Source organism: Heterodontus francisci, chromosome 8, assembly GCF_036365525.1.
Source record: "Heterodontus francisci isolate sHetFra1 chromosome 8, sHetFra1.hap1, whole genome shotgun sequence".
Classification (NCBI taxonomy): Eukaryota; Metazoa; Chordata; class Chondrichthyes; order Heterodontiformes; family Heterodontidae; genus Heterodontus; species Heterodontus francisci.
Window position 1 is genome coordinate 24,694,903 of NC_090378.1, and position 27,123 is coordinate 24,722,025.

General features: G+C 44.3%; 1 protein-coding gene across 1 annotated transcript in view; it reads left to right on the forward strand.

Moving 5' to 3' along the window:
- Positions 1 to 27,123, forward strand: part of LOC137372489 (very-long-chain enoyl-CoA reductase-like) — a 77,655-nt gene that overhangs the window by 24,910 nt on the left and 25,622 nt on the right. The window contains exons 2-4 of the mRNA XM_068036359.1: positions 19,726 to 19,776; positions 20,281 to 20,332; positions 24,283 to 24,327. Of these exons, the coding sequence (XP_067892460.1) occupies positions 19,726 to 19,776; positions 20,281 to 20,332; positions 24,283 to 24,327 (148 nt within the window). The remainder of the gene's footprint in view (positions 1 to 19,725; positions 19,777 to 20,280; positions 20,333 to 24,282; positions 24,328 to 27,123) is intronic.

Here is a 27,123-nt window from a genome sequence, read left to right on the forward strand (position 1 = left end):
GCAATTTTTACATCAGCTAGAACAGGTCACATCGACAACATATTGCAGTTCACCATCCATCGCTGGTGACAGAGGCTTTGTATGCCAGGAGCGGGAATTCGTTGTCTTCTCTCTGAACAGAAAGAAGCAGGAGGAGCCTACACTTGGCTTTGCCAAGATACCAGGCTTTCTCATGATGCAGGGAGCCCTCAACTGCACACACATGGCTTTGTGGTCCCCAAACCTCAATGGGGAGATATACTGGAACCACAAGGGATGTCACTCATTCAACATGCAGCTGGTTTGTGACTACGGCCAGAACACCATGTTGGTTAATGCCTGCTATCCTGGCAGCAGTATTGACGCTTTCATCCGGTGCCAGTCCCCTGTTCCAGCCACCACATCGAACCGGGGGTGGCTGCTTGACGACAAGGTCTACCCGCTCTACACTTGGCTATGACGCCCCTCTGCCACTGCACCACATGTGGCCAGTGCTCATACAGTGACAGCCATGCTGTGATCAGGAATGTTAGTGAGCAGGCCATCGGCATTCTGAAGCAATGGTTCTGCTCCCTGGACCGCTCAATGAGAGCACTCCAGTACTTGCTGGAGTGTGTTGCATTCTCCACAAACTGGCCATCATGAGGGTACAGCACCAGGCACCAGGGCCTTAGCAACCATCTCAGGAGGAGGAGGCAGACAGCACATACACTCCCAGACAGCTCATCAGGACTGTGGAACATCAGACTCCAGTTCCCCTGAATCAAACCTCAGATACCTTTTACTCCACATTACCCCACCTTTCCATTCCTCTTACATAGAAACATACATAGAAAATAGGAGCAGGAGTAGGCCATTTGGCCCTTCGAGCCTGCATCGCCATTCATTATGATCATGGCTGATCATCCAACTCAGTAACCTGTTCCCGCCTTCGCCCCATACCCTTTGATCCCTTTAGACCCAAGAGCTATATCTAACTCCTTCTTGAAACATACAATGTTTTGGCCTCAACTGCTTTCTGTGGTAGCAAATTCCACAGGCTCACCACTTTGGGTGAAGTAATTTCTCCTCATCACAGTCCTGAAAGGTTACCCCGTATCCTTAGACTCTGACCCCTGGTTCTGGACTCCCCCACCATCGGGAACATCCTTCCTGCATCTACCCTGTCAAGTCCTGTTAGAATTTTACAGGTTTCTATGAGATCCCCCCTCACTCTTCTGAACTCCAGCGAATATAATCCTAACCGACTCAATCTCTCCTCATACGTCAGTCCTGCCATCCCTGGAATCAGTCTGGTAAACCTTCGCTGCACTCCCTCTATAGCAAGAACATCCTTCCTCAGATAAGGAGACATTACATCACAGCATCCTATTGGGCAAAATCCTGAAATAAAAAATAGCACAAAACAACCATTCCAAACCAACTTTATCCAACAACGTATCCAGTAACACATACAAAACTCAACTAGTCACCCTTGTTACTTCATGTCTTGCAGGTGCCTTTGCCTGGCCTGGTGCTCCTATGCAGTGTTACCCCAGTGGCTGCAGCATGGCCTGTGGAAGGCTGTTGATTTACAGTGGGGGAGACTGCATATGGCCTTGCAGGATCCCCCTCAAGCAGCCCTTGGTCTTGGGGGCCCAGCTTTGGACTGCACCACCTCAGTTGGGGGGGAGGGAAAGGAGTAGTGGGGAGAAAGCAAGAGGTGTGTGGTTACCCCCTCTGTAGCTTAAACATCATACCAGTTGTGGAATAAAGATGAAGTGGTATTTGACAAGTTCATAAGGCAGGAACAAGCCGTCATTCTGGATGACTTCAGCAATGCCACTTGCCAAGGCCTCAGTGACAGCCGCTCCAGTTATGCCCAGCACCATCTCCTGTGTAGGGGGTAAGCACATGCAGCCGTGTCATGGAGTCATAGAGTCGTACAGCATAGAAACAGACCCTTCAGCCCACTGCGTCCATGCCGACCATAATGCCTATCTATACTAATCCCACCTGCCTGCATTAATTCCATATCCCTCTATGCCTTGCTCATTCAAGTGCCTGTCCAGATGCCTCTTAAATGTTGCTACTGTTCCTGCCTCCACCACCTCCTCAGGCAGCTCATTCCAGATACCCACTATTCTTTGTGTGAAAAATTTACCCCTTTGATTCCTTTTAAACCTCCTCCCTCTCACCCTAAATCTATGCCCTCTAGTTTTAATCACACCTATCATGGGAAATAGCCTCTGGCTATCTACCCTATCAATGCCTCTCATAATTTTATATACCTCTATCATGTCCCCTCTCAGCCTCCTTCGCTCCAGGGAAAACAGACCCAGCCTATCCAATCTCTCTTTATAACTCAAGCCCTCCAAACCAGGCAACATCCTTGTGAATCTTTTCTGCACTCTCTCTAGCTTAATCACATCTTTCCTGTAGTGCTGCGACCAGAACTGCACACAGTACTCCAAGTGCGGCCTAACCAACGTTATGTACAACTGTAACATGACGTCCCAACTCTTGTACTCAGTGCCTCAGCCGATGAAGGCAAGCATGCCATATGCCTTCTTCACCACCCTGTCTACCTGTGTTGCCACTTTCAGGGAACTATGTACTTGCACCCCAAGATCTCTCTGCTCAACAACACTCCCCAAGGCCCTGCCATTCACTGTATATGTTCTGCCCTGGTTTAACTTCCCAAAATGCATCACTTCGCACTTGTTTGCATTAAATTCCATTGGCCAATCCGTTGCCCACTTTCCCAGCTGATCTATATCCTGTTGTAACCTTAGACAACTTTCCACTGTCCACTATACCACCAATTTTGGTGTCATCTGCAAACTGACTAATCATGCCCCCTACATTCTCATCCAAGTCATTAATATATATGACAAACAACAGAGGCCCCAGCACCGATCCCTGTGGCACTCCACTGGTCACCAGCCTCCAATCTGAAAAACAATCCTCCACTACCACCTTCTGCCTCCTATCACCAAGCCAATTTTGTATCCAATCGGCTAGCTCACCCTGGATCCCATGTGTTTGAATCTTCCGGACCAGCCTACCATGCGGGACCTTGCCAAAGGCCTTGCTAAAGTCCATGTAGACAGCGTCCACTGCCCTGCCCTCGTCAATCCTCTTGGTCACCTCCTCGAAAAACTCAATCAAATTCGTGAGACATGATTTCCCATGCACAAAGCCATGCTGACTATCCCTAATCAGACTTTGCCTTTCCAAATGCATATAAATCCTGTCTCTCAGAATCTCTTCCAATAACTTTCCCACCACTGATGTAAGGCTCACCGGCCTGTAGTTCCCTGGCTTATCCCTGCTGCCCTTCTTAAATAAAGGCACAACATTAGCTATCCTCCAGTCTTCTGGTGCCTCACCCGTGGCTAACGATGATACGGAAATCTCTGCCAGGGCCCCAGCAATCTCCTCCCTTGCTTCCCATGCCATTTTGCTGTTGCCATCTATTATGGGCCACCTTATCCTGGAAAAGAGGGGGAAGTGTGTCTCTGGATTGCAATGTGTTTGGGTGAAGTACCAGTCATATCTGAATAACTGGCAGTATGTGGAAGATGTGAGCTGTAGGTGTGAGGCTTGCAGCAGTGGTAAGCATGTGAAGGGTGAGATGGAGTATATGAATGTTAGGCACGAGTTCTGATTGTCAGAGATTGTTCATAGGTGAGTGATGGAGCTGTGCTGCATTGAGAAATGTGTGATGTTGGTGGTGCAATTACTGGGATATGACATTTAAAGCTGCATTACCTGACCTTGAATGCAAGTGTGGCGTCTTTGAACTTCTTCTGGCACTGTATCTAGGTCTTTGAGGCCAGGCTCCTGGTATCGACCGTTGTGTCTTCTGCTGCCACTGCCTTCACTATGTCTGTCTGGAGGACCTCCTGAGTCCCTGTGGATAGCTCACCTCTCTCCTCCTTTCAACCTCCTGCACTAAGGCTGCCAGAGCTGCATCTGAGAACCTTGGCATACTCTCTCTGTCTTCCTGCACCACTGCTGAGGGTTATTCCTGATCCTAATGTGTTTCCCAGCCTGTTGAATGAGCTGCTGCACCTCCCTTTTAAGAAGTGTAGGCTGCCTTTAAGAAGTGCAAGTAAGTTTTAATTGGTGCCCCCCATCCAAACCCATTGCCACAATGTTGGGAAAATTCAGCCCCATGACATCAGGTGCCCTTTGGTACCTCACCCATTTGGTTATTCATTCACGGCAGTAAGCAGCAGCATGGGAGGAGTGTGGGAGGAAACCCCACAGCCAATCTTGATCACACCGATCTGATACACACAAACTTTCAGGAAAGAGTAACTAGGCAACAATTGTGCCCAGGAACCCTAACTGAATTTCTCATTTCTAACCCAGGGCGTGATACCAATTGCAGCCATGACTATGACCAAACCATTCTTCCTTTGTTTCCTGTGTACTCGTGCAATATTTCTGAAGCCCTTCCAGTGAATGGTCAGGAGACTGAGGCAATGTTGTGGAACAGGAATTCTGAGAGACAGTGACATGGAAAATCCACATGCCTCATTTAAACCTGAAATAATAGAAAATGCTGAGACAGGCAGACTAGTTAGATTAAAAATGTTAACCTCGAGCAGTGTGAGGCAGTTCCTTTGGTAATTGATTATAATGAACCCACAGTTTTCTGACTGGTCACTAGATTTAATTACATTTTATTGATTTTTCTTTCTTTGACATGCAGTGTATCAGGAGTCTCGGCAACTCTCAGCTGAGCTGCACAGTGGAGGTGCCCAAAGTGAAGTGAATAATCTCACATATTTATCTCACTGCTCAACAGGTGCTGCACCTGAACAGCCAACTCCAGCAATATTGCCTTCTGGGGCGATCTAAAGTGTTAAATAAAGGTGCAATGATCATGCATAAAAATTTTTTTTGAAGAAAGGAATGGAATTTGGGCTGATTGAGGGGAGCAGAGAATTAACACTTGCAAAGGAATTTAAAGGTATCCTCACTTTTAAAAATATATTTTGGTGTTAGAAGTTGAGAATGATGCACCTCTCCCACCACCCCCATCCTTTCCAATAAACAAATTACAGCCGGCTTAGGTTTCCAGCCTCAGGCCAATAAGAAAATAGGACAATAAGGTTCAAGTTCTTTGCATACATGTACAGATGATAATTGAATAACCTGGAAATGGCTCAATATCTTGATAGCTATTCATTATTCCTGAGGAGTGAGGTACCATTAAGCATGTGCTTAGTGAAGGACTGTAACAAGAGGCAGCAGCTTCACATCTTGAGTCTAGCTGAGCACGTGCAGTGGTCAAGGTTGTTTTATTAATAATAGACAGAGGCCATGAGAATCCCCCTTGAGTCCATCCAGTCCATTAATACTTTGCAGAGAGATGCACAGGGGCTCTTTAAGGCTGGTGATGATTGATCCTATTCTTTGGATCACTCGTGTTGAAGGGGAACCCTCTGATTGACATGACACTGGCTCAGTCACTCCAGATCAGCTGTCTGAAATGGTTATTAGTGCAGCTCCGCAGAAAAACCCTGTAGGTGGAGATCATTGTAAAGTAAAATAATCAAGAATTACCCAGGGAAAGCTACATTGGCAAATCTGCCATAGTGGTGACACCACACATGTATATAACAGACAGCTATTTATTAACTTTGTTATTGTCCAGTTTACAAGAAGATGCTCTATGTGTGGGCTGTTTCAACCACTATCTCTCCTTGCCTTCTCCTTGACTAGCTGCCTAGTCTGTAGACTCTGGAATACCTTCCCTCCTCCTCTCCGCCTATCTACCTCTCTTTCCTCCTTTAAGACACTCCTTTAAAACCTACCTCTTTGACCAAGCTTTTGGTTGTCTGTCCCAATATCTCCTTATATGGCTCAGTGTCAAATTCTGTTTGCTAATGCTCCTGCGAAGCGCCTTGGGATGCTTTATGACATTAAAGGTGCTATATAAATGCAAATATAAATGTTTTTGTAAGTCAAAAAGTAGCCAGCATTGAAGAACAAATACTGAGGGAAGCATCTCCCTAAACAGTAATGTAAGTTGCTGTGGAAAGATTGTTGCTGTTAATGGCAGTCTACAGCCAACCACCAGAGGCTGAATGCATCCTCCCTGCAGCAGTACAGGGCTGGGAGCTGCACAGATCCCTGGGTACAGAAGCAGTGGAGCTTTGGGAGCTAGAATCAGTACTAGGGAGAGCTGCCAGAATCAGGAGTAGAGGGAGATTTGGGAGTAAGTGGGTTGGGGGGTGGGGGGGGGGGGGGGGGGCGGTTGGTGGGTGAGAAGAGGAGGAATGCTTAAAGAAATAGGACAGAGGAAAGGGAGCTGCCAGTGTTGTCAGTGGTGCAGGGACAGTTGGCAGTTTCTGAGTTGGTATTGGAGCTGTGGAAACAAGAAGAACATTCATATCAACTCAGAAATGTCTTGTAAAAGTTAACTGTAGAGGCTCTTCTACAGTAGTTGTCTTCACCATTCCTGATTGTAGCTTCAAATATTGGTTGGATCTTTCCCAACTGGGCAGTGCGTGTGTCTATGGGCAGATGTATAGATAATAACACACAGAGAAGGGTCCACATGGTTTTTTGTTCAAATTAGTAAATACTCTGGTTTCCTTGTAGCTCTCCCCACCCAAAATTTCTTAGTCTGCATGGCAGAACCTCCCAAGTGCAGCATTACCCATGTAAGATGCACTCTGTGTGTAGCACAACCCATTCTGTGCTCCTTTTATACTGCAACCACCCTGCATGCCCCCACCTCCTTGTATTGCTATTGATATTTTAAAACCTTTCTTTTAAAAAGAAATGCGAGTTAATTTCTACACCAAATGCAGACGAGCTGCATCCCAGCCAACTGTGTTCATGTCTTCACCAGGGGTTCTTGTAAATTGATCAAAAGTTGGATGCCTTCCCTAACCAAGGGGACCTCTAGCCATTTAAAGAACCTCTACTGATGCTGCAACTGAGATCAGCTGAATCAGTATAAACGAATGGGACCTTTCTGGTCTCAATAAAATGCGAGGGATGGGACTGTACACTGTTGGGCATCAAATTTTGAGATTAGGTCATTTCAATATCAGGGGGAGAAGGTTGCACCAGTGCTGACACTGCTGGGCACTCAGCCTGCATAGCTGGGTGGATTTAGAGTGGTGTCTTGTTACGCTATCAGGCGGACCACAGCTTGGTCAGGCTGAAGGCCTTCAAATTTCTTCTCTGACAATCCCCTGCAGGTGGGTTCCAACCTCACATGGCAATTAACCTCTCTTGGATACAGCCGAGTGGGGCTGACGTATGGAGCTGTACAGGAAGCACACCTGCTTCATGGAGGCATACTTACCACTGGCTGTGCAGGAGGCATAATTGGTGGGATTTCTCAGATCCTGCCAGACACCACCCACCCACCCTAAAATGTAATGCTGGGATGGAGGAAGTGCCCATTCCCCCCTCTCTCGGGAGTAAGGACCACAAATCCAACGCAAACAGATTCCACCCCAGTTTCCTGCCTTACCCCTCCCAGCTTGCTAGATAAATAGTGGAATTTGTAAGCCATAATATTTACCCATACACCATTGGGATGTGTTTAGTTAAAACTTATAAAATAATGTCACGCGATTAAAAGTGTGGTTGATTTTGTGTATATGAACTTTCAAAAGGCTTTTCACAAAGTACCACATAATAGACTCGTCAGCAAAATTAAAACGTATGGGATTAAAGAGACAGTAGCAGCGTGGATACGAAATTGGCTGCAGGACAAGAAGCAGAGAGCAGTGGTGAAAGGTTGTTTATCAGACTGGAGGGAGGTACAGTGTGTCCTGGGGGTCGGTATTAGGACCACTGCTCTTTTTGATATATATTAATGACTTGGACCTGGGTAAACAGAGCACAGCTTCAAAGTTCACAGGTGACACAAAATTCGGCAAAACAGTGAGGAGGCTAGCAACAGAGTTCGGGAGGACTGAGGTAAAATGGGCAGACACATGGAAGATGCAATTTAATGCAGAGAAGTGTGGAGTGATTTTGGAAGCTAAAATGAGGAGAGGCAATATAAACTAAATGGTATCATTTTCAAGGAGGTGCAAGAACAGAGACCTGGGGGTTCACATACACAAATCTTTGAAGATGGCAGGTCAAGTTAATAATGCTTGGCTTTATAAATGGAGGCATAGAGTATAAGAGCAAGAAAGTTATGCTAAACCTCTAAAACTTACTAACTAGGCCTCAAGCTGGAGTATTGTGCCCTAATTCTGGTCACCTCACTTTTGGAAGGATGTCAAGGCCTTGAAGAGGGGGCAGAGGAGATTTACTATAATGGTGACAAGGATGAAGAATTTCAGTAAGGTGGAAAGACTAGAGTAACTCAGGTTGTTCTCCTTTAAGCAGAGAAAGCTAAAGGGAGATTTAATAGAGGTATTCAAAATTATGAGGGGTTTTGATAAAGCAGATTGGGAGAAACAGTTTCCACTGGCAGGAAGGTCGGTAACCAGAGGATACTGCTTTAAGATAATTGTTGGAAAAGCCAGGAGGAGATAAGGAAACACTTACTTTCCTCATTGCTATAATCTGGAATGCACTGCCTGACAGGGTGGTGGAAGCAGATTCAATAGTAACTTTTAAAATCAGGTATATACTCAAAAAGGAAAAATTTGTAGGGCCATGGGGAAAGGACTAATCAGCAGCTCTTTCAGAGAGCCAGCATGGGGCACGATGGATCAAATGGCCTCTTTCTGTGCTGTGTGATTCTATGATTCGATATACTAACACGGCATTCACACTGCTCTTTTGTGCCTCACTGTAGGCTGAGATTAGGTCTTGATTAATTGGCTAGTATCCCCGCTGATTCAGCAGAGGCAGAGCTCAGTTTTAATAACAACAAGCACAGGCTGATAACGGAAGCTTTGAGAGTTGTTGATGATGCTGCTTTTAGTTCAATCATGTGTTTGCGGCATTGCCAGATGTAACCCCCATGGTGGTACAGTTCTGACAAAAAGGTCACCAACCTGAAACATTTAACTCTGTCCCTCTCTTTACAGAGGCTGCCTGACCTGCTGAGTGTTTTCCAGCAGCTTCTGTTTTTATTTCAGTACCCACAGTATTTTGTTTTTGTTGTGGCACAGTGTCTGTTTTCACACACAGCCTGAAAGCCACGCAATGGGCTGGATTTTGTGTTGGGGCTCCAAGCACCAGGCCGAAAAGGTGGGGGGAGCCCCGCCAATCAGAGGGCTGGCGGTTCAGCAGTATCGGCAGCACCGCCGGGAGCGGTGGCCACTACTGGTACTGCAGAGGCCTTGGACCCAGTCCCTGCTGCTGTTCGCAATGGGCAAGGTACAGGCCATACCCAACCAGCCCGTGCTTGCAAAGCTCAAAACACAGTGTCCAACATTAGATGCGATTCCGCGATTGGACAACCTTTGCTAATTAATCCTCAGTGTACTAAGAATTACGCTGGCAATCAATTTAAGATTGTCAGTAGGGTTCATAGTGTGGCACACTTGCGCGTACTGGTAGCTACATATATTAATACACACGGCCCTGTTCTTTGCAGACAGAAAAAATACGTAAATACATTGCGCATGTTTCAGCGAAACAAATTAAGTGACAGCCATTTGCTGGTTCATTCCTCAGGGCAATGCCTTGATCAATCAGAGTCAAGCTGCCTGGTTTAAATTTCAAACAAAGCCTGGCAGTTAACTGTCAGTCACCATAAACTGGTGCATTCTCCATGGCAACGCCTCTACCAATCAGAGTTCACTTGCCAACCAATCAGCACTCTCTTCTCATGGAGTATAAGTTGTTGTTTTCCCTTACATTGGTTATTCTTGCAGACTTGCAACAAAAGCTTGCAGATGAGAGCAAGACGAAAAGCTTCGACAACATGTCTCTATTTTCAGCAGTACAGAAAATAATCAGAAAGGCTAATGGAATGCTATTCTTTTTAGTTAGAGAACTAGTAGTAAAAGTCATGCTCGAGCTATACAAAGCCCTGGTTCGATCACACCTGAAGTGCTGTGAGCAGTTCTGGGCACCACACTATAGAAAGGATATATTGGCCTTGGAGGGAGTGCATTTACCAGAAAAATACCTGGACTCCAAGGGTTAAATTATGAAGCGAGATTACACAAACTGGGGTTGTATTCCCTGGAATTTAGAAGGTTAAGCGATGATTTGATCAAAGTTTTCAAGATATTAAGGGGAGCAGACAGGCTCGTTGGGGATTCTAGGACGAGGGGGCACAGTCTAAAAATTAGACCTTTCAGGAATGCAATTATGAAACACATCTTCACGCGAACAGTGGTAGGAGTTTGGAACTCTCTTTCGCAAATGACAGTTGACGCTTGAGCAATTGTTCATTTCAAAACTGAGAGTGATAGATTTTTGTTATCTAAAAGTTTTAAAGTTTAAGGGGCAAAGGTGGGTATTTGGAGTTAGGTTATAGATCAACCATGATCTCATTGAATGGTGGAACGGGCTCGAGGGGTTAAATGGCCTACTCCCAGTTCTTTGTTCCTGAAGTAGCAGAGGCATCAGAGGAGTCATGGATGTAGCGAGATAGAAAATGTATGGGGTAAGGTAGAATAGAGTCAAGGCAAGAAGGAATTGGTTCAGACATCAGGAGCAGGCTGAAACAATCATTCTGTCAGAACAGTCCTGTTTGTGTATCTAGGGAACAAGGTGGAAAGAGCAGAAACCCTGTCTGGTTAAAGTTGTTCAGAACTTGTCCCTACTCTTTGAACTCATCTCCTCCAGGTAAAGGGTGTTGCACAGGGAATGTGTGTGTTTGAGGAACATACGAATTAGGAGCAAGAGTAGGCCACTCAACCCATCAAGCTTGCTCCGCAATTCAATAAGTTCATGGCTGAACTGATTACTCAACATTTCCACCTACCCCCAATAACCTTCCACCCACTTGCTTATCAAGAATTTATCTACCTCTGCCTTAAAAATATTCAAAGACTCTGCTTGCACTGCCTTTCGAGGAAGAGAATTCCAACGACTCATGACTCTCTGAGAGAAAAAATGTGGAACAATGTGGTTGGTGGAAGTGGTAGAGGAAGGAAAGCTCAGTGTCATATCGGGCTTGGATTTTATTGCAATGCCTGCCTGGCAGCTGAAGCTAAGGCCTTTACGAAGGAAGGATTGTTCAAGGTCAGAAAGCGTGAGGTCACAGGGGGAAAGCCAGTAAAGAGTGAGGTTAGCAAAGATAAATTCAGATAAAAGTAGACCGGAAGAGACAGTGAGTATTGACTGCCATTCAAGAGTTGCTTGAGTTTTCTGTTCTTGCCATTTTTATGTGAAAGTATCAGATGTGATGAAGGATGATGTGGAACAGTTATGGTATAGATTCAATCTGATGTTCAAGACTGTACATGTGGTGGTGTATGATGAAGAGGGTCGATTACATGAAATACCAAAAGCAGTAGCCAGAGAAGTATTCGATATCACAAAGGTACCGATCATCATGACTGTCTGTGAAAGATAAAGAGTGAAACTTTAGCTGGAATCCATTTGGAGTGAGTCAGCGCTGGAAGCAGGTGCAGAGAAAAGAGGTACAGCTGCAAAAGAAAGTCTTGGCAAAAACACAGACACAAACAAGGACAGAAAGGATTACAATGATAGTGAGCACGCTGAAAGAGACAAACACTGTTCATGAGGAGCAGAGGAGCAAAACTAAACTGCTTCAGAGCTGTCATTCCTTATAACTTTACAAAGAAAGTTGGAACTTGACATAAAAAGATAAAATGCTGAAAATGCACAGCAGGGCAGTGAGCATCTGTAAAGAGAAAAGACAGCTTTAACTTTTTGGATGTGCAACTTTCAACAGAATTAAAGATTAAAAGATAAGCAACATTTATGCACTGGTTAACACTAACCCTTTAATAAGCCTGACATACCTGTATATTGAACATTTGTTACTGTTGTACCCCCCTGTGTCTCTGTATTCACATTATCCAAGTTTCAATCCTCTAAACTCCAGTCCCTGCGTGGACCCTCTAACACCCTACCCTGCACACCGAGGTTAAAATTAGATTAGAGTAAAATAGTACTAGAGCCAGGATATCATATATCAAACCGGTTACTTACATCAGTTCTTTCTGAATTTCTGATTTGACAAATTTTGTTTGATAATGCTCCTGTGAAGCTTCTTGGGATATTTTACTTCATTAAAGGTTTTTTTTATTCGTTCTTGGAAAGTCCAGTTCTACGGAGTACTGCTTCGACTGGTGAGTGAGGGAATTCGGCACAATAAGGGAAGAGATGCTGTCTAATCTTTTACCAAACCAGGAGTGGTCTGAGTGAGGGAACAGGAGACAGCGAGTCCTGAGAGCTAAAGTCTAGAGGCGTTAGTTGGGGTAGCAGGGAGGTGTTTATCTATATTACAGAGAGATACACTGGCGGCGGTGGTGAACCTGGGTAGAGGCTGAGCACAGTGACCGAGGAATTATAGTGGGAGGGAGAGCTCCCAATGAAATCGGCAATAACAAAAGCAACATCTGCAAAACAGCTCAATTGATGCGCCAACCAGGGAAGGAGTCGATTGGTGAGTAGTTGGTAAGTGTTTCCAGCTAATAATCTAGAAAGTAAAGGCATGGCAGGGCACCTCAGTCCTGTGGAATGCACATCCTGTGCCATATGGGAAATCCTGGATGCTTCTCATGGCCTGGATGTCCACATATGCAGGGAGTGTCGCCAGCTGGAGCAGCTTGAGTTCTGGGTTTTGGAGCTTGAGTGGAGGCTGGAGTCACTATGGGCCATCTGTAAGGCTGAGAGCTTCGTGGAGAGCATGTTTCTGGAGGAGGTCAACATGCAGCTTAAAAATGTTCAGGCAGTGAGGGAATGAGCGACCACCAGAAGGACAAGGAGGACCAGGCAGGGTAGGGATTCCCTGAGTGCATCTCACTTTCAAACCGGTATTCAGTTCTGAATGCTGTTGAGAGTGATGGTTCCCCTGGGGTGTGCAGGTACAGCCAAGTCCACAGCACCATGGGTGGTCCAGTTGTACAGTGGGTGAGGAAGAAGGGTGGAAGAGCAACAGTGGTAGGGGATTTGATAGTGAATGAACAGACTGGTGCTTCTGTGGCCACAGATGTGACTCCAAGATGGTATGTTGCCTCCCCGGTGCCAGGGTCAAGGATGTCACTGAGTGACTGCAGGACATTCTGAGGGGGGAGGGTGAACAGCCAGAGGTTGTGGTCCATATCAGCACCAATGACATAGGCAGAAAGAGGCATTGAGGTCCTGCAGGCAGAGTTTAGGAATCTAGGAGAGAGTTTGAAAAGCAGGGCCTCAAAGGTAGTAATCTCCGGATTACTCCCGGTGCCATGTTTTAGTGAGTACAAAAATAGGAAGATAGAGCTGATGAATATGTGGCTGGAAAGATGGTGCAGGCAGGAGGGCTTTAGATTCCTGAGGCATTGGGACCGCTTCTCGGGGAGGTGGACCTGTAGAAGCCTCAACAGATTTTGGGAAGGGTTTAAACTGGCTTGACAAGGGGATGGGAACCTGAGAGTAGCCGCAGAGGCAGGAAACAAAGGGTAATGGTCAATGGGTATTTTTGTGACTGGCTATTTCCAGTGGGGTTCCACAGCGTTCAGTATTAGGTCCGTGGCTTTTGTGGTATATATCAATGATTTGGACTTGCATGTAGGGGGTATGGTTAAGAAGTCTGCAGACAATATAAAAATTGGCCATATGGTTGATAATGAAGAAGAAAGCTGCAGACTGCAGGAAGATATCAATGGACTAGTCAGGTGGGCAGAACAGTGGCAAATGGAGTTCAATCCGGAGAAGTTGAGGCAATGCATTTGGGGAAGGCTAAAAAGGCAAGGGAATACACAATAAATGGTAGGATACGGAGATGTGTGGAGGTACAGAGTGTCCTTGGAATGCCTGCCTATAGATCCCTGAAGGTGGCTGGACAGGTAGATAAGGTGGACAAGAAGGCAGAGGGGTTACTTGTCTTTATTAGCTAAGACATAGAATATAAGAGCTGGGAGGTTATGCTGGAACTGGAAAAAAACATTTGTTTAGCCATAGCCAGCAGTACAGCATGCAGTTCTGGTCGCCGTACTATAGGAAAGATGTGATTGCACTTAGAGAGGGTACAGAGGGGATTCATGAGGATGTTCCCTGGACAGGAGAACTTTAGTTATGAGGAAATATTGGATAGGCCAGTGCTGTTTTCTTTGGAAATTGAAGTGTATACAATTATGAGGAGTCTAGATAGAGTGGATAGGAAGGCCCTATTTCCCTTGGACGAGAGGTCTATAACCAGGGATCATACATTTAGGGAAGAGGTATAGAGAGGATTAGAAGGGAAATTTTTTCACCCAGAGTGTGGTGGGGATCTGGAACTCACTGCCTGAAAGGGTGGTAGAGACAGAAACCCTCATAACATTTAAAAAGTATTGAATATGCACTTAAAGTGCTGTAACCTACAAGGCTATGGACCAACAGCTGGAAAGTGGGATTAGGCTGGATGATGACTCATTGGTTGGCATGGAGACAATGGGCCGAATGGCCTCCTTCTGTGCTGTAAATTTCTATGATTCTATGTGGGTGTCGCTGGCAAGGCCAGCATTTAATGCCCATCCCTAAATGACCTTAAGAAGATGGTGGTGAGCTGCCTCTTGAACTGCTGCAGTCAGCCTAACCTCGGTGGTGGGAAAAGAATTCTGAGGGAAAGGATAAATCTTCATTTAGAAAGACACACATTAATCAAAGACAGTCAATAATTGATAAAACCAATGAATTAATAAAAATTTGGAATTGAAAGCTAGTTTCCGTAATGGTGCCATGGAACTATCATCAATTGTCGTAAAAACCCAACTGGTTCACTGATGTCCTTTTAGGGAAGAAAATCTGCTGCCCTTAACTGGTCTGGCCTACATGTGACTCCAGACCCACAGCGATGTGGTTCACTCTTAACTGCCCTCTGAAATGGCCTAGCAAGCCACTCAATTGTCAAGGGCAATTAGGGAAGGGCAACAAATGCTGGCCTTGCTAGCGACGCCCACATCCGATGAAAGAATAAAAAGTCCATGTAGTGTTGGGGCTGTTAGCAAGGGAGTTCTAGGATTTTGACCCAGTTACAATGAAGGAACAGCAATTTATTTCCAAGTCGAGGACTTTCAGCTAGTGGTGTTCCTATGTGTCCCCTGCCCTTGTTCTTCTAGGTGGAAGAGGTTGTGGATTTGGAAGGGGTCTTGACGAGTTGCTGCAGTGCATCTTGTAGATGGTATACACTGCTGCCACTGTGCGCCAGTGGTGGAGGGAGTGAATGTTTAAGGTCGTGAATGGGGTGCTGATTAAGCGGTCTGCTTTGTCCTGGATGGCGTTGAGCTTCTTGTGTGTTGTGGGAGCTATACTCATCCAGACAAGTGGAGAGTATTCCCTCACTCCTGACTTGTGCCTCGTATGTGGTGCTATTTAAATGAAAGTTGTTGTTGACGTGTAAGGAGGATTACCACTAGAAACAGCCATGTTAGCTATGAGGTCCATCAGGCGACTGGCAGCAACCACCCTGCATACCAGGAAAGGATGGGAATTATTAATGAGCGCCTGGTTGAACATGGCTGTTTCAGTACCACGGGTCTAAACACACTGGGACCAAAATGCTCAGCAGTATTACAGTATGAATGTCATGAATGTGACAGTATTACAGTACTACACAGCCATAAAAACTATAATATTGCCCAACTGCAAGGTCATAAATTCAGTTATCTCTTAAATTAAACACAGCTTAGCAATTTATTCCATCAAATGTACCTGTTATACAGCTACCTATTTACAGTACAATTTTGAAAGCCTGTCTTGAAGTTTTATGCGAAAGAGTAGATTTAAAAATTAAAAATTGGCAATGAAATCGCAGCAGATTGATGAAGTTTCAATCTAAGTGACAATGGAGACAACAAGAGCTGTTGTATTTATGACCATGCAGTACTGCAATACAACCCTATCAAAGGAGAGCAATTGGTCTCTACTCCATCTTCCTCAAGCTGCCTTCTACCCGATGTATCAAAAATTGGTATATCCTCGAATGGTACAGTTAGCCAAGAGTCCCTGTTACAGTGCCAAGCACCAATCTTCTGCACTTCGCAAAGCAAACTAAACCTAAACCTGTCCTTTATTATTAGTTAGTGTTTTCCTCTGACTTGGATCATTCAGTGTTCCCTAATACTGTGATCCAATTGTATTTATGGCCTTGCAAAACTACTGCATGTGGCTGTGTTTTACCTGCTGTTATTTTTCTATTTGTCTAGAACTGTAATACTATCATATTTGTGACTGGTTAGTACTGTAATCCTATTGTTTTCATAGCAATATATTATTGTCATATTTGTGGCTATGTAATGCATTCATGATTCTGCAGTACAGTAATGCCCCTGTATTGACAGCTATGCAGCAATGCTCCCTGTAAAATGCTGTTGTACATGGCCAGTTTTCTCAATGCGCAGCATCTTTAAATTTTGCAGGCACGGTATTTAATATGGATTAAGGCCTGTGTGGTAGCTTCCAAGCTACTGTGCAGCCATACATGTGTGAATCTTATTGGGAACATTGCTGTGCAGTATTGTAATATTGTCACTTCTAGTTGTGTAGTATAGTCAGGCTGTACTAATAGAAGTGTAGCTCTGTAATGATATTATGATAATGGTTGTATAGTACTGTAATGCTATTACATTTATAGCTGTGTGGTACAAACCATATTTGGGTTAGAGCATTTACTTTGGCTCCATACAGCGAAGCTATCTCACATTTATACAGTAGCAGAGTTTCAATTACCTCTGTGTTCAGCGCTAGTTATTCTTGGTTTGAAGACCAGGGCATTTTCCACCTCTGCCTCCACCCCACCAGGCACACAGTGGCATTGTGGTTATGTTCGTGGACTAGTAACCCAGAGATTTATAACTTCAAATCCCACCAATTCCAATCTGGCAATTTGTGGGCCAGGACCGCAAAAAAAAACGATGAAGTTTGTAAAAACCCTACTGTTTCACTGATGCCTTTTTGGGTATGTGAGCCTGTCAGACCCTTACGCAGACAGGCTTACAGGTGACACTAGTCCACACTGGGTGGTTGAATCTTAATGCCCTGTAAAGGATCTAGAAAGCCACACAGTTGTAAAAACAATTGCTAGTAGACAGTATTTTATTTTGGGATAAGGAGGAGTGTCTATGATTGACTGTATCGGTAGCCCACCAGCTGGGGAAGGTGCCCTGTGAGCAGTGCCCGTATCACAAGGTCAGATTAAAATCACTGCACAAACCAGGATCATGTGCTAGAAAGGTATTTCCTTGTACGACTGATTGTAATGTTTACTCCCTGCATTGTTTGTGCAAACACTATTCTGACATCTTTTGGGGAAATTCTGTCAAAACTATGGATTCAGTCACAAAACGAGCTATGTTGATTCAGTCACCCGCTGTACATCCCTGCCAATTTTCATTTCTATTGAAGTGAACAGAAATGAAAAGCCTGTTTTACACTATTGCTCAAAGTCAAAAATTATGTTCAAAAGGCTTCAATTTTCTACTAATATATCTTTTCAAAAATGTTAGACGATTGTTACAACTGAGGCGGGAGGAGTGCACTGTCTTTTCTAGTTCCACTTCTCCACAGGTCACAACATATATTTAAATGTTTACCCAGTTACCGATACAGTCAATCATCGACACTCCTCCTTATCCCAAAATAAAATACACCGGCGGGTTCCTTTAATAAACAACAAAACTATTAGTTTATTATAAAACAAAACTTATCCAATAACAAAGCAAAGCATCAACACAGATTGAAATATGAAAATGTCCTTTTTAAATACCCCCCATAGACACGCACACACACACACTCTCTGGTTAAAACGGAAAAAAATTAAAGACATTTTTTCTGCAGAGCTCTTTTACAAAAAACAGACAAAAAAAATACTTTGGCCAAATACTCGAAGAAAATGGATGAGATATGATGTTTCCCAAAATGGCATACAGTCTGGCACCCGAGAGCATGTAGATAGGTCACTAGGATCTTTTCTGGAGCAGTTCTTTTCAGGGTAGCATCGAGAATTAATCTGGCAGGTTTTTTCAGCTTCTCAGCAGAAATGCAGCATCAGGGGTTTCAGCTCTCACACACTGGATCTTTACAGTATTTCACAGAGACAGGAGGAAAGGGATGAGCTAGGTGTTTCTCTCTTGGCAGGTTGATCTCCAACTAACTCAAAACAGTCCACAACCCAAACAGAAAGTCAAAACAATATCCCAAAAGCGACTTCCTGACCATCCTAAATCATGATATGTTTACCTCTCTGTAAACATCTCCCCCAAGTCACCAAGGTTTCTGCTGTTTATTGAGCTTAAGGCATGTGATATCCAGTAAAGGTTTGTTTTCAAACAAGACCTCTCAGTGACCCTTGCAAAAAGCATCCATGGAGTCTTTTCAGTTTGTCCAAATAAACCAATGTTCGTGATTCTAAATATGAACCCTCAAAAAAATTTTTTTAAAATAGAAGGACTTTCATAACACGATCCAGTTGATTTCACCATGAAATGAGACTTTTTCAGCTGCCCAGGCTTTAGGATCTGGAATTCCATCCCTAAATCTCTCCACCTTTAAGATGGTCCTTAAAACCTACCTCATTAATCAAGATCTTGGGCACCTGTCCTAATAGCTCCATGTGGTTTGTGTAGAGCCTTGGGACATTTTACTACGTTAAAGGTGCTATAGAAATGCAAGTTGTTGTTGTTGTTGAGTACTATAGATATTGCTGTTGTAGAACAGGATTGGCACTGGATCTATTTCTGACATCTGAGGGTATATTCCTGAGTACCCATGTCTCACATTCACTTTCTTTAAGAGTCACTCCATGACACTTTCAGACATGAGGATCAAATATATTCTTTCCATGGTAACTTTTAAAAATATTTTTTAAAAATTAAATATTTTTCTTTCAAATATAATGCTCCCATTTCATTTTACCAGATGTAAACTCATCCTTAATCCCAAACTCTCGAGAGTTTTACAATTCAGTTCATGGACATCCTTGGGAAGGGGCACTTAACAAACCTTATATAAAACATCAGTTTGTTTACCTAACGCACAAAAAAATGTGTTGATGTGTATGTACGGTATTCATCCAGACACACTCACCCGTAATGTGAGCTATTTTGAAATGAATGGTACGCTGCTTTGCTCCCACATGTGGTACTTTAAGCTGAAGTTTTCACATTCAAAGGGCTGGATTTTCAAAGGGGCCAGGACTCGGTGCAGGCCACATTTGAAAATCTGGCCCAAAGTGTTTGTTAGATAGTGTTTTTTTTTTTGGTGATATAGCTTTCTATAACTATTACAAGCCATGAGTTGGAAGGATACATTTGCAGGCAGTGAAACAGCTGGATTAAAAAAAAGGGAGCTGCTCACTTATAACCATGATTGATAGGGCATTCTGCATTATCGAATTACAAGGCCCTTTCTATCAGTTGGGTTGTTCTGTCACACTGCTGTCATGATGCATCTTTACACTTGTTACTGTCTGGAAATGTCAGGGACATGCGTGCTTGCCACTTTCTTCACACTTGCACTGCTAGGTGCCTGCTCTGTGCAACATTTCGGATATATTTGTGTGCCCACTGAAAAGCTATGGCACCGATGCAGACGATAGACTTAACAACTGTCTTTACTGCAACTAGTTTAAAGAAGAAAGCAGTCACTACTACTATCACTCAGCAAGCAAGAGATTCCTCAACCACAACTAAAAAAGCAAAATCATTTGTTTTCTTTGAGGTGGAAATCCTTGATGCTAAGACAAAGGAGCAGCTCTGCTTCCTCGACAAGGTAAGATTCCAAACATTACATTAAAAATATCCCTCATGTATAATTATAACCATTGAGCAACTGATTTTGCAAACATAAATATTTGGTGCAGCTTTGTGATTTGCCAAGTATTTGATCCATGGGTTGTTTAATAGGCGGAGGTGCTCACTGATTACGAAGATGTCTGAGCCTCCCATCTATTTTTACACAATATAAAGATTGATTTGAAGGACGTTTTTGAAGTGACTTGGTTAACACATAGTTTAATTATGTCACAACGAATCAAGCCCCGATTAGGTGCTTCTGAAAATGTCCTGACTTTGTTGCAGGGCAGCGGAATTTATTTCAGCCGCTGTTGTGCCCTATAGCATCAGAATGTCACATTAATGAACGATTATGTCCTTAGTACAGCACTTTTGGGGCTTTTTCTCCTGAAATCTGCATTGCAATGTGTCAGACTCCCCTTCTGCTTAGAAATTTCAGTGTGCAGTGCTACTGACTACATTTTGTTTGCCTCTTATTTAGGTGGAGCCAAATGCCACAGTCGGAGAAATAAAATCCATGTTCCATAAGTCGTGTAAGTCAAAGCATTTGAGAAGACTTTCTCGAAATCCCAATGACAGCATCCTTGTCGTATTTGAATTAATTTGCCTATTTTTTGTTTATTCATTGCTTTGTTTTCTTTCTGTCAAAACTCTGTAATTGATTGCTACATCATTATTTTTTGTACAGATATTTCTTTCCCTTACTACATGTAGTTGAGGTGGTTTGTAAAGAGAAATCCTGGGAGGTTGTAAATCATTAGATACAAATCCTTTTGGAATGAATGACAATTCCTGGATTGGGTCTATTTATTCCTCCCTCCAGCAGCTGCCCTCAGGGATAAATTTAACAATAGTTATTATGAGAATGTACTCAATGAAATCTGATCGCTAGAAAGCAAAAAAAATATTACAGGTAAAACAATAAATGAGCAATGGGAGGCTTTCAAATGGGAGATAGATTGGGTACAGATGAGGCACACTCCTACGAGGGAGAAAAGAAGGACATCCTAAATTAGAACTCTCTTGATGACTAAAGAAATAGGGATTAAAATGCAACAGAAAAAGAAATTGATGTTTAATATAAGGTTAATACAGTAGAGAATCAAGCTGAAGACTGAATGTGGAGGGGAGAATTGTAAAAGGAAATATGAGGAAATACGAGTATAGATTAGCGGGCAACATACAACGGAACACTGAAGTCTTTTATAAACATATAAATAGTTAAAGGACAGTCAAAGGAAGGGTGAGACTGAAAGGCACAAAAAGGAGTTGGTAACTTTAAAGGTCCCCCAGGGGTTGGTATTAGGCGCGCTGCTCTTTTTGATTCTATGTATTAATGACTGGGGCATGGGTATACAGACATAATTTCAAAGTTTGCAGATGGCTCAAAATTCAGAAATGTAGTGTAGCAGACTTCAGGACGGCAGACTGATTGGTGATATGGGCAGACAGATGGCAGATGAAATTTAATGCAGAGAAGGGTGAAGTGATGCATTCTGGCAGGAAGAATGAAACAAGGTAATATAAACTAAATAGCACAATTTTAAAGGAGGTGCAGGAACAGAGAGATCTGGGGGTGTATGTACAAAATCTTCGAGATTGGAAGGACATTGAGACGGCTGTTAAAGAATAAGGGATCCTCCTTGGCTTTATAAACAGCAGCACAGAGTCTGAAAGCAAGTAGGTTATGCAAACCCTTTATAAATCACAGGTCATGCTTCGGTTGGAGTATTGTTTCCAATTCTGGACACCACACTTCAGGAAGGATGTCAAGGCCTTGGAAAGGGTGAGGAGATTTACTTGCAACATAGGAACATAGAAACATAGGAGCAGGAGTAGGCCATTCAGCCCATCGAGCCTGCTCCGCCATTCAATTCGATCATACACTTCAATGCTTTTTTCCCACACTATCCTCATATCCCTTTATACCATTTGTATTTAGAAATCTGTCAATCTCTACTTTAAACATACTCAATGACTGAGCTTCCACAGCCCTCTGAGGTAGAGAATTCCAAAGATTTACAACCCTCTGAGTAAGGAAATTTCTCCTCATCTCAGTCCTAAGTGGCTTCCCCCTTATTTTGAAATTGTGTCCCCTGGTTCTAGACTCCCCAACCAGGGGAAACATCTTACCTGCATCTACCCTGTCTATCCCCTTAAGTGTTTAGTAGGTTTCAATGAGATCACCTCTCATTTTTCAAAATTCTAGAGAATACAGGCCCAGTTTCCTCAATCTCTCTTCATAGGACAGTCCCACCATCCTGGGAACAGGTCTGGTGACCCTTCATTGCACTCCCTCTATGACAATAATATCCTTCCTAAGGTAAGGGGACCAAAACTCCCCAGTGCTGTCTAACCAAGGTTCTATACAATTGAAGCAAGACTTCACTACTGCTGTACTCAAATCCTCTTGTGATAAAGGCTAACATACCATTAGCCTTCTTAATTGCTTGCTGCACTTGCATGTTAGCTTTCAGTGACTTATTGGCGAGGACACCCAGGTCCCTTTGTACATCTACACTTTCTAATCTCTTACCATTTAAGAAATACTCTGCACATCTGTTCCTCCTACCAAAATGGATAACCTCACATTTTTCCACATTATATTCCATCTGCCATGTTCTTGCCCACTCACTAAGTCTGTCCAACTCCCCTTGAAGCTGCTTTGCATCATCTTCACAACACACATTCCCACCTAGTTTTGTGTCATCCGCGAACTTGGAAATAGTACATTTGATCCCCGCATCCAAATCATTGGTACATACTGTGAACAGCTGGGGCCCAAGTGCTGATCCTTGCGGTACCCCACTAGCCACAGCCTGCCAATGCAAGAATGACCCATTTATTCCTACTCTCTGTTTCCTGCCTGTTAACCAATCCTTAATCCATGCCAGTATATTACCTCCTTTCCCATGTGCTTTAACTTTGCTAATCAACCTCCTGCGGGGGACTTTACAAAGCCTTCTGAAAATCCAAGTATATCACATCCACCGACTCCCCTTTATCAATTCTGTTAGTAACATCCTCAAAAAACTCCAACAGGTTCATCAAACATGATTTCCCATTCATAAATCCATGTTGACTATGCCCAATCAGATCATTGGTAGAATGGTACTAGGGGTGAGAGACTCCAGTTATGTGGAGAGGTTAGAGAAGCTGGCATTGTTCTCTTTAAAGCATAAAAGGTTAAGGGGAGCTTTAAAGGAAGTGTTCAAAATCGTGAAGAGTTGCGATAGAGTACAAAGGAAGAAAATGTTTCCACTTGCACGAGGGTCAAAAACCAGTGGAAGCAGATTTAAGGTAATTGTCAAAAGAGCTAGAAGGGGAGAGGAGGAGAACTTTGTTTTACGCAGCAAGTTGTTATATTTTGGAATGCACTGTCTGAAAGCAGATTCAATAGTAACTTTCAAAAGGCAATTGGATAAATACCTGGGGCTGGATTTTGTTCTCCCCCATGCGTCGGGTTCCTTGGCGAGGGGCGGTTGTGGGCTGAAGATGGCACCAGATGAGGCCCACCAGGGATCTTAACGCCGGGAGGGCCCGGCTCAATTCTCCCGGCGGCGGCAAGGCTCTGTGGCGGCCCAATGGCTGCTGGGCGATGGGACCACAATTTAAATATTCAAATGAATAAAATTAATAAATTTAAATAGACTTACTTGTGATCTTGAGGGCCCGCCGCGATCCTTGGCGTGACAGCCGGCACTCCCGTGCCTTCAGGTTCCCGTTGGGGGAAATGACGTGCCACACTGGTGGGGAAGGTGGAGAAGGTAAGTTTATCAGTGCGAGGGAGGGGCGGGGGGGGGGCGTAAACAGGGTCAAATACACGTAATGGGTGTAGAGGATGATGGGAACCTGAAACTTTGTCCATTTTTGGTGGGGGGTGGGGAAGTTTAGATGTAAAAGGTAAGTGTTTTGGGGGTGGGGGGAAGGACAAATAGTTATTGCAATTGTTATTGGGGGGTGGGAAAGGGGCATTAGAAATGCATTTAATTTTGGGACTTAAAAAATTTAAATTGGGCGGCAGGGCTGGCTGCTCACAGGCAGCTGACGTCATTGCCAGGTTGGTCAGCACCCCCCCCCCCCACCGAAATCAGCAGTGGGCTCTTAAAATCCAGCCCTTGAAAGGGAAAAATTCGCAAGGGACGTTGGAAACGGGCCAGGGAAAGGTATAAAATGGGCACTCAGGGTTGCTGGGCATTACAGAAAAAGCTCCCTTGAGGCCCTGCAGGGGCCTGATATTCCACGTTTGCCAAATGGACAAACTGCCAGTGATAGCGCCTTTCAATCTTTGACTAGATTATGCAAATGTTGCTGACCCTGGAAAATATTGCAAGTCGGCGTAAGTGAGTCTGGGCAGACAGAAGTCTGGCTGCATACCACTCCTGATGAGGATCGTGTCCCATTGAGAAATCCAGTCTCCTTGATCTAGAATCTCTCCATTTCACAATAACAGATAAATCCTATTTCTGCATTTCCTTTTTAGACCCTCAGTGGTACCCAGCAAGACAGTCCATCAGGTTAGATCCCAGTAAGTACCTTATTGCTATGTACAAACTTATGGGCATTTATTTATTGCATTTGAAATTATCCAGCTTTTACAATGTTAGTTTAGATATGGTTAACCAACTGATAATAAGGCAATTAAACTACATCCTTAATTACTGTATTGGTTCACATTAAGCAGGAAAACATCCTGACCCTTCTAGCAGAGGAATCATAAATTCAAAAACATCTAAGAATTGATGTGCAAAACACCAAATTACCTTAACAGCCTTTCCTTACTGTTTCTCCATTTGCTTAGGTCTGTTTCAGATAGATTACACAGCAACTGATTTCAGATAAGCTTGAAACAAAAGAAAGACAAACTTGCATTAATATAGCACCTTTCACAACCTCAGGACATCTCAAGGTGCTTCACAGCCAATGAAGTACTTTTGCTTTGAAGTGCACTGTTGTAATACAGGAAATGTGACAGCCAAGTTGCAAGCAGCAAGGTCCCACAAACAGCTAATGACTGGTTATTCAGGAGGAGGAATGTTAATATCTGCATTCTTTTAAAATTGGAACCCTACCAAAGGAATTTTGCTTCAGGTCAGTGAGGCAGGCAAGACCTGGAATAAGACACCATGCTGAAGGGCTGCAAACACAGTATCAGTGAAGCCTTCTCAGCAACAAGTAATGCGATAAAAGTAACACTGTCACTTGTGTTCTCCAGCCACTCCAGTACTTCGAATTTATTGGAATGTTCAAAAGGGAATTGGATATCCGGCTGAAAAGGAAAGATTTTCAGGGCTGTGGGGAAAGAGTAGGAAAGTGGGATTTATTTGATAGCTCTATCAAAGAGCCGGCAGGGGCATGGTGGGCCGAATGGTCTCGTTCTGTGCTGTATGATTCTATGTATGTCATCTTTAGCGGTACTGATTGAAGGAGACATTGGCATCTGTTCCATTCCCAAATGGGTTAATCTAGCTGCTGTTATTTGAGTTGGTGCAGATACAAACACAATTTGAACCGACGCTCGCACCAAAGTCGCATCATTCAGCTGCGTCAACAATTTGGTTTTCTTTTGAAAATTCGCAGAGGATGAAGGGACTGAACACAGTGCCTTACTGGCTTACAAATAACATGCACTGTTTGTCTACCTTAACAGTCCTGGAATTTCAGAAATGCTTACTGCTGAAAGAATCTGCTTGCAAGGGCATGTATAGTGTCTGGTGGATGTGACATTGAGGTTCTGGTCACTGGGCTGAAACTAATATGGATTGAGTTACACTTCGCTGGACCACCCACTTTGATCAAACTGTGCTCAGCGCTGATGCCACAGCCAGTAAAACATCAGCCTGCCAACTCTGAAAGGCTCAGGGCTGGGGGCCTGCAGATTTTTGGGGCCCTCATATCCTCTCCTAGAAACATATTAAGTATTGGCCAATCTCTGATACCATGTTTAAATGTCCCATTTCAATGCAAGGCTGGACAGTGAGTAGGAGCAGCCTATTTGACAGCAGGGGCATCACAGTTATCCTCGTACATGTGTATCTATATTTATGCATGTATGCACTTGCAGATGGTTAGATAGTCATCAGAACACTGCCATTACCCACTTCCCAACCCAGCGATGCTGAGCCCCACTGGAATGTCACTACTGCTGAGGTCAGGTAGTTGATGACAGGCCAGGGATAGGAACTCAGGATATTCTTGGTCTGAATGGCACAGCGGGAGATGGAGATTATCAGGGTAACACAGCGTTTGGTTGTCTGCTTTTGCTTCAGATTCTTTCAGAAAGGAACTATTGAGTTTTACAAAACACAAGGAGGATCTTCAGCACATTGAGGACAGACCAAATCACTGAAAGAAATCTCGAAAAGAAAAGACTTGCTGCTTTGTAACATCATTCACAAAGTTACAAAGCATTTTACAGCCAATGAAATGCTTTTGAAGTGTTCTAATGAAGGAAATATGGCTGCCAATTTGCACACAGCAAACTCCCACAAACAGCAGTGCGATAATGATCTTTTTATGTGATATTGATTGAGGGATAAATATTGGCCAGGACACTGAGGATAACTCACAGCTCAGCTTCAAAATAGTGCCTTGGGATCCTTTATGTCCACTTGAGACAGCAGACAGGGCCTTGATTTATCCTCTCATCCAAAATACAGCGCTCTCTCAGTACTGACCCTCCGACAGTGCAGCGCTCCCTCAGTACTGACCCTCCGACAGTGCAGCGCTCCCTCAGTACTGACCCTCTGACACTGCAACACTCCCTCAGCACTGACCCTCCGACAGCGCAGCGCTCCCTCAGTACTGACCCTCCGACAGTGCAGCGCTCCCTCAGTACTGACCTTCCGACAGTGCAGCGCTCCCTCAGCACTGACCCTCTGACAGTGCAGCGCTCCCTCAGTACTGACCCTCCGACAGTGCAGCGCTCCCTCAGTACTGACCTTCCGACAGTGCAGCGCTCCCTCAGCACTGTCCCTCTGACAGTGCAGCGCTCCCTCAGTACTGACCCTCCGACAGTGCAGCGCTCGCTCAGTACTGACCCTCTGACAGTGCAGCGCTCCCTCAGTACTGACCCTCCGACAGTGCAGCGCTCGCTCAGTACTGACCCTCCGACAGTGCAGCGCTCGCTCAGTACTGACCCTCCGACAGTGCAGCGCTCGCTCAGTACTGACCCTCTGACAGTGCAGCGCTCGCTCAGTACTGACCCTCTGACAGTGCAGCGCTCCCTCAGTACTGACCCTCCGACAGTGCAGCGCTCGCTCAGTACTGACCCTCCGACAGTGCAGCGCTCGCTCAGTACTGACCCTCCGACAGTGCAGCGCTC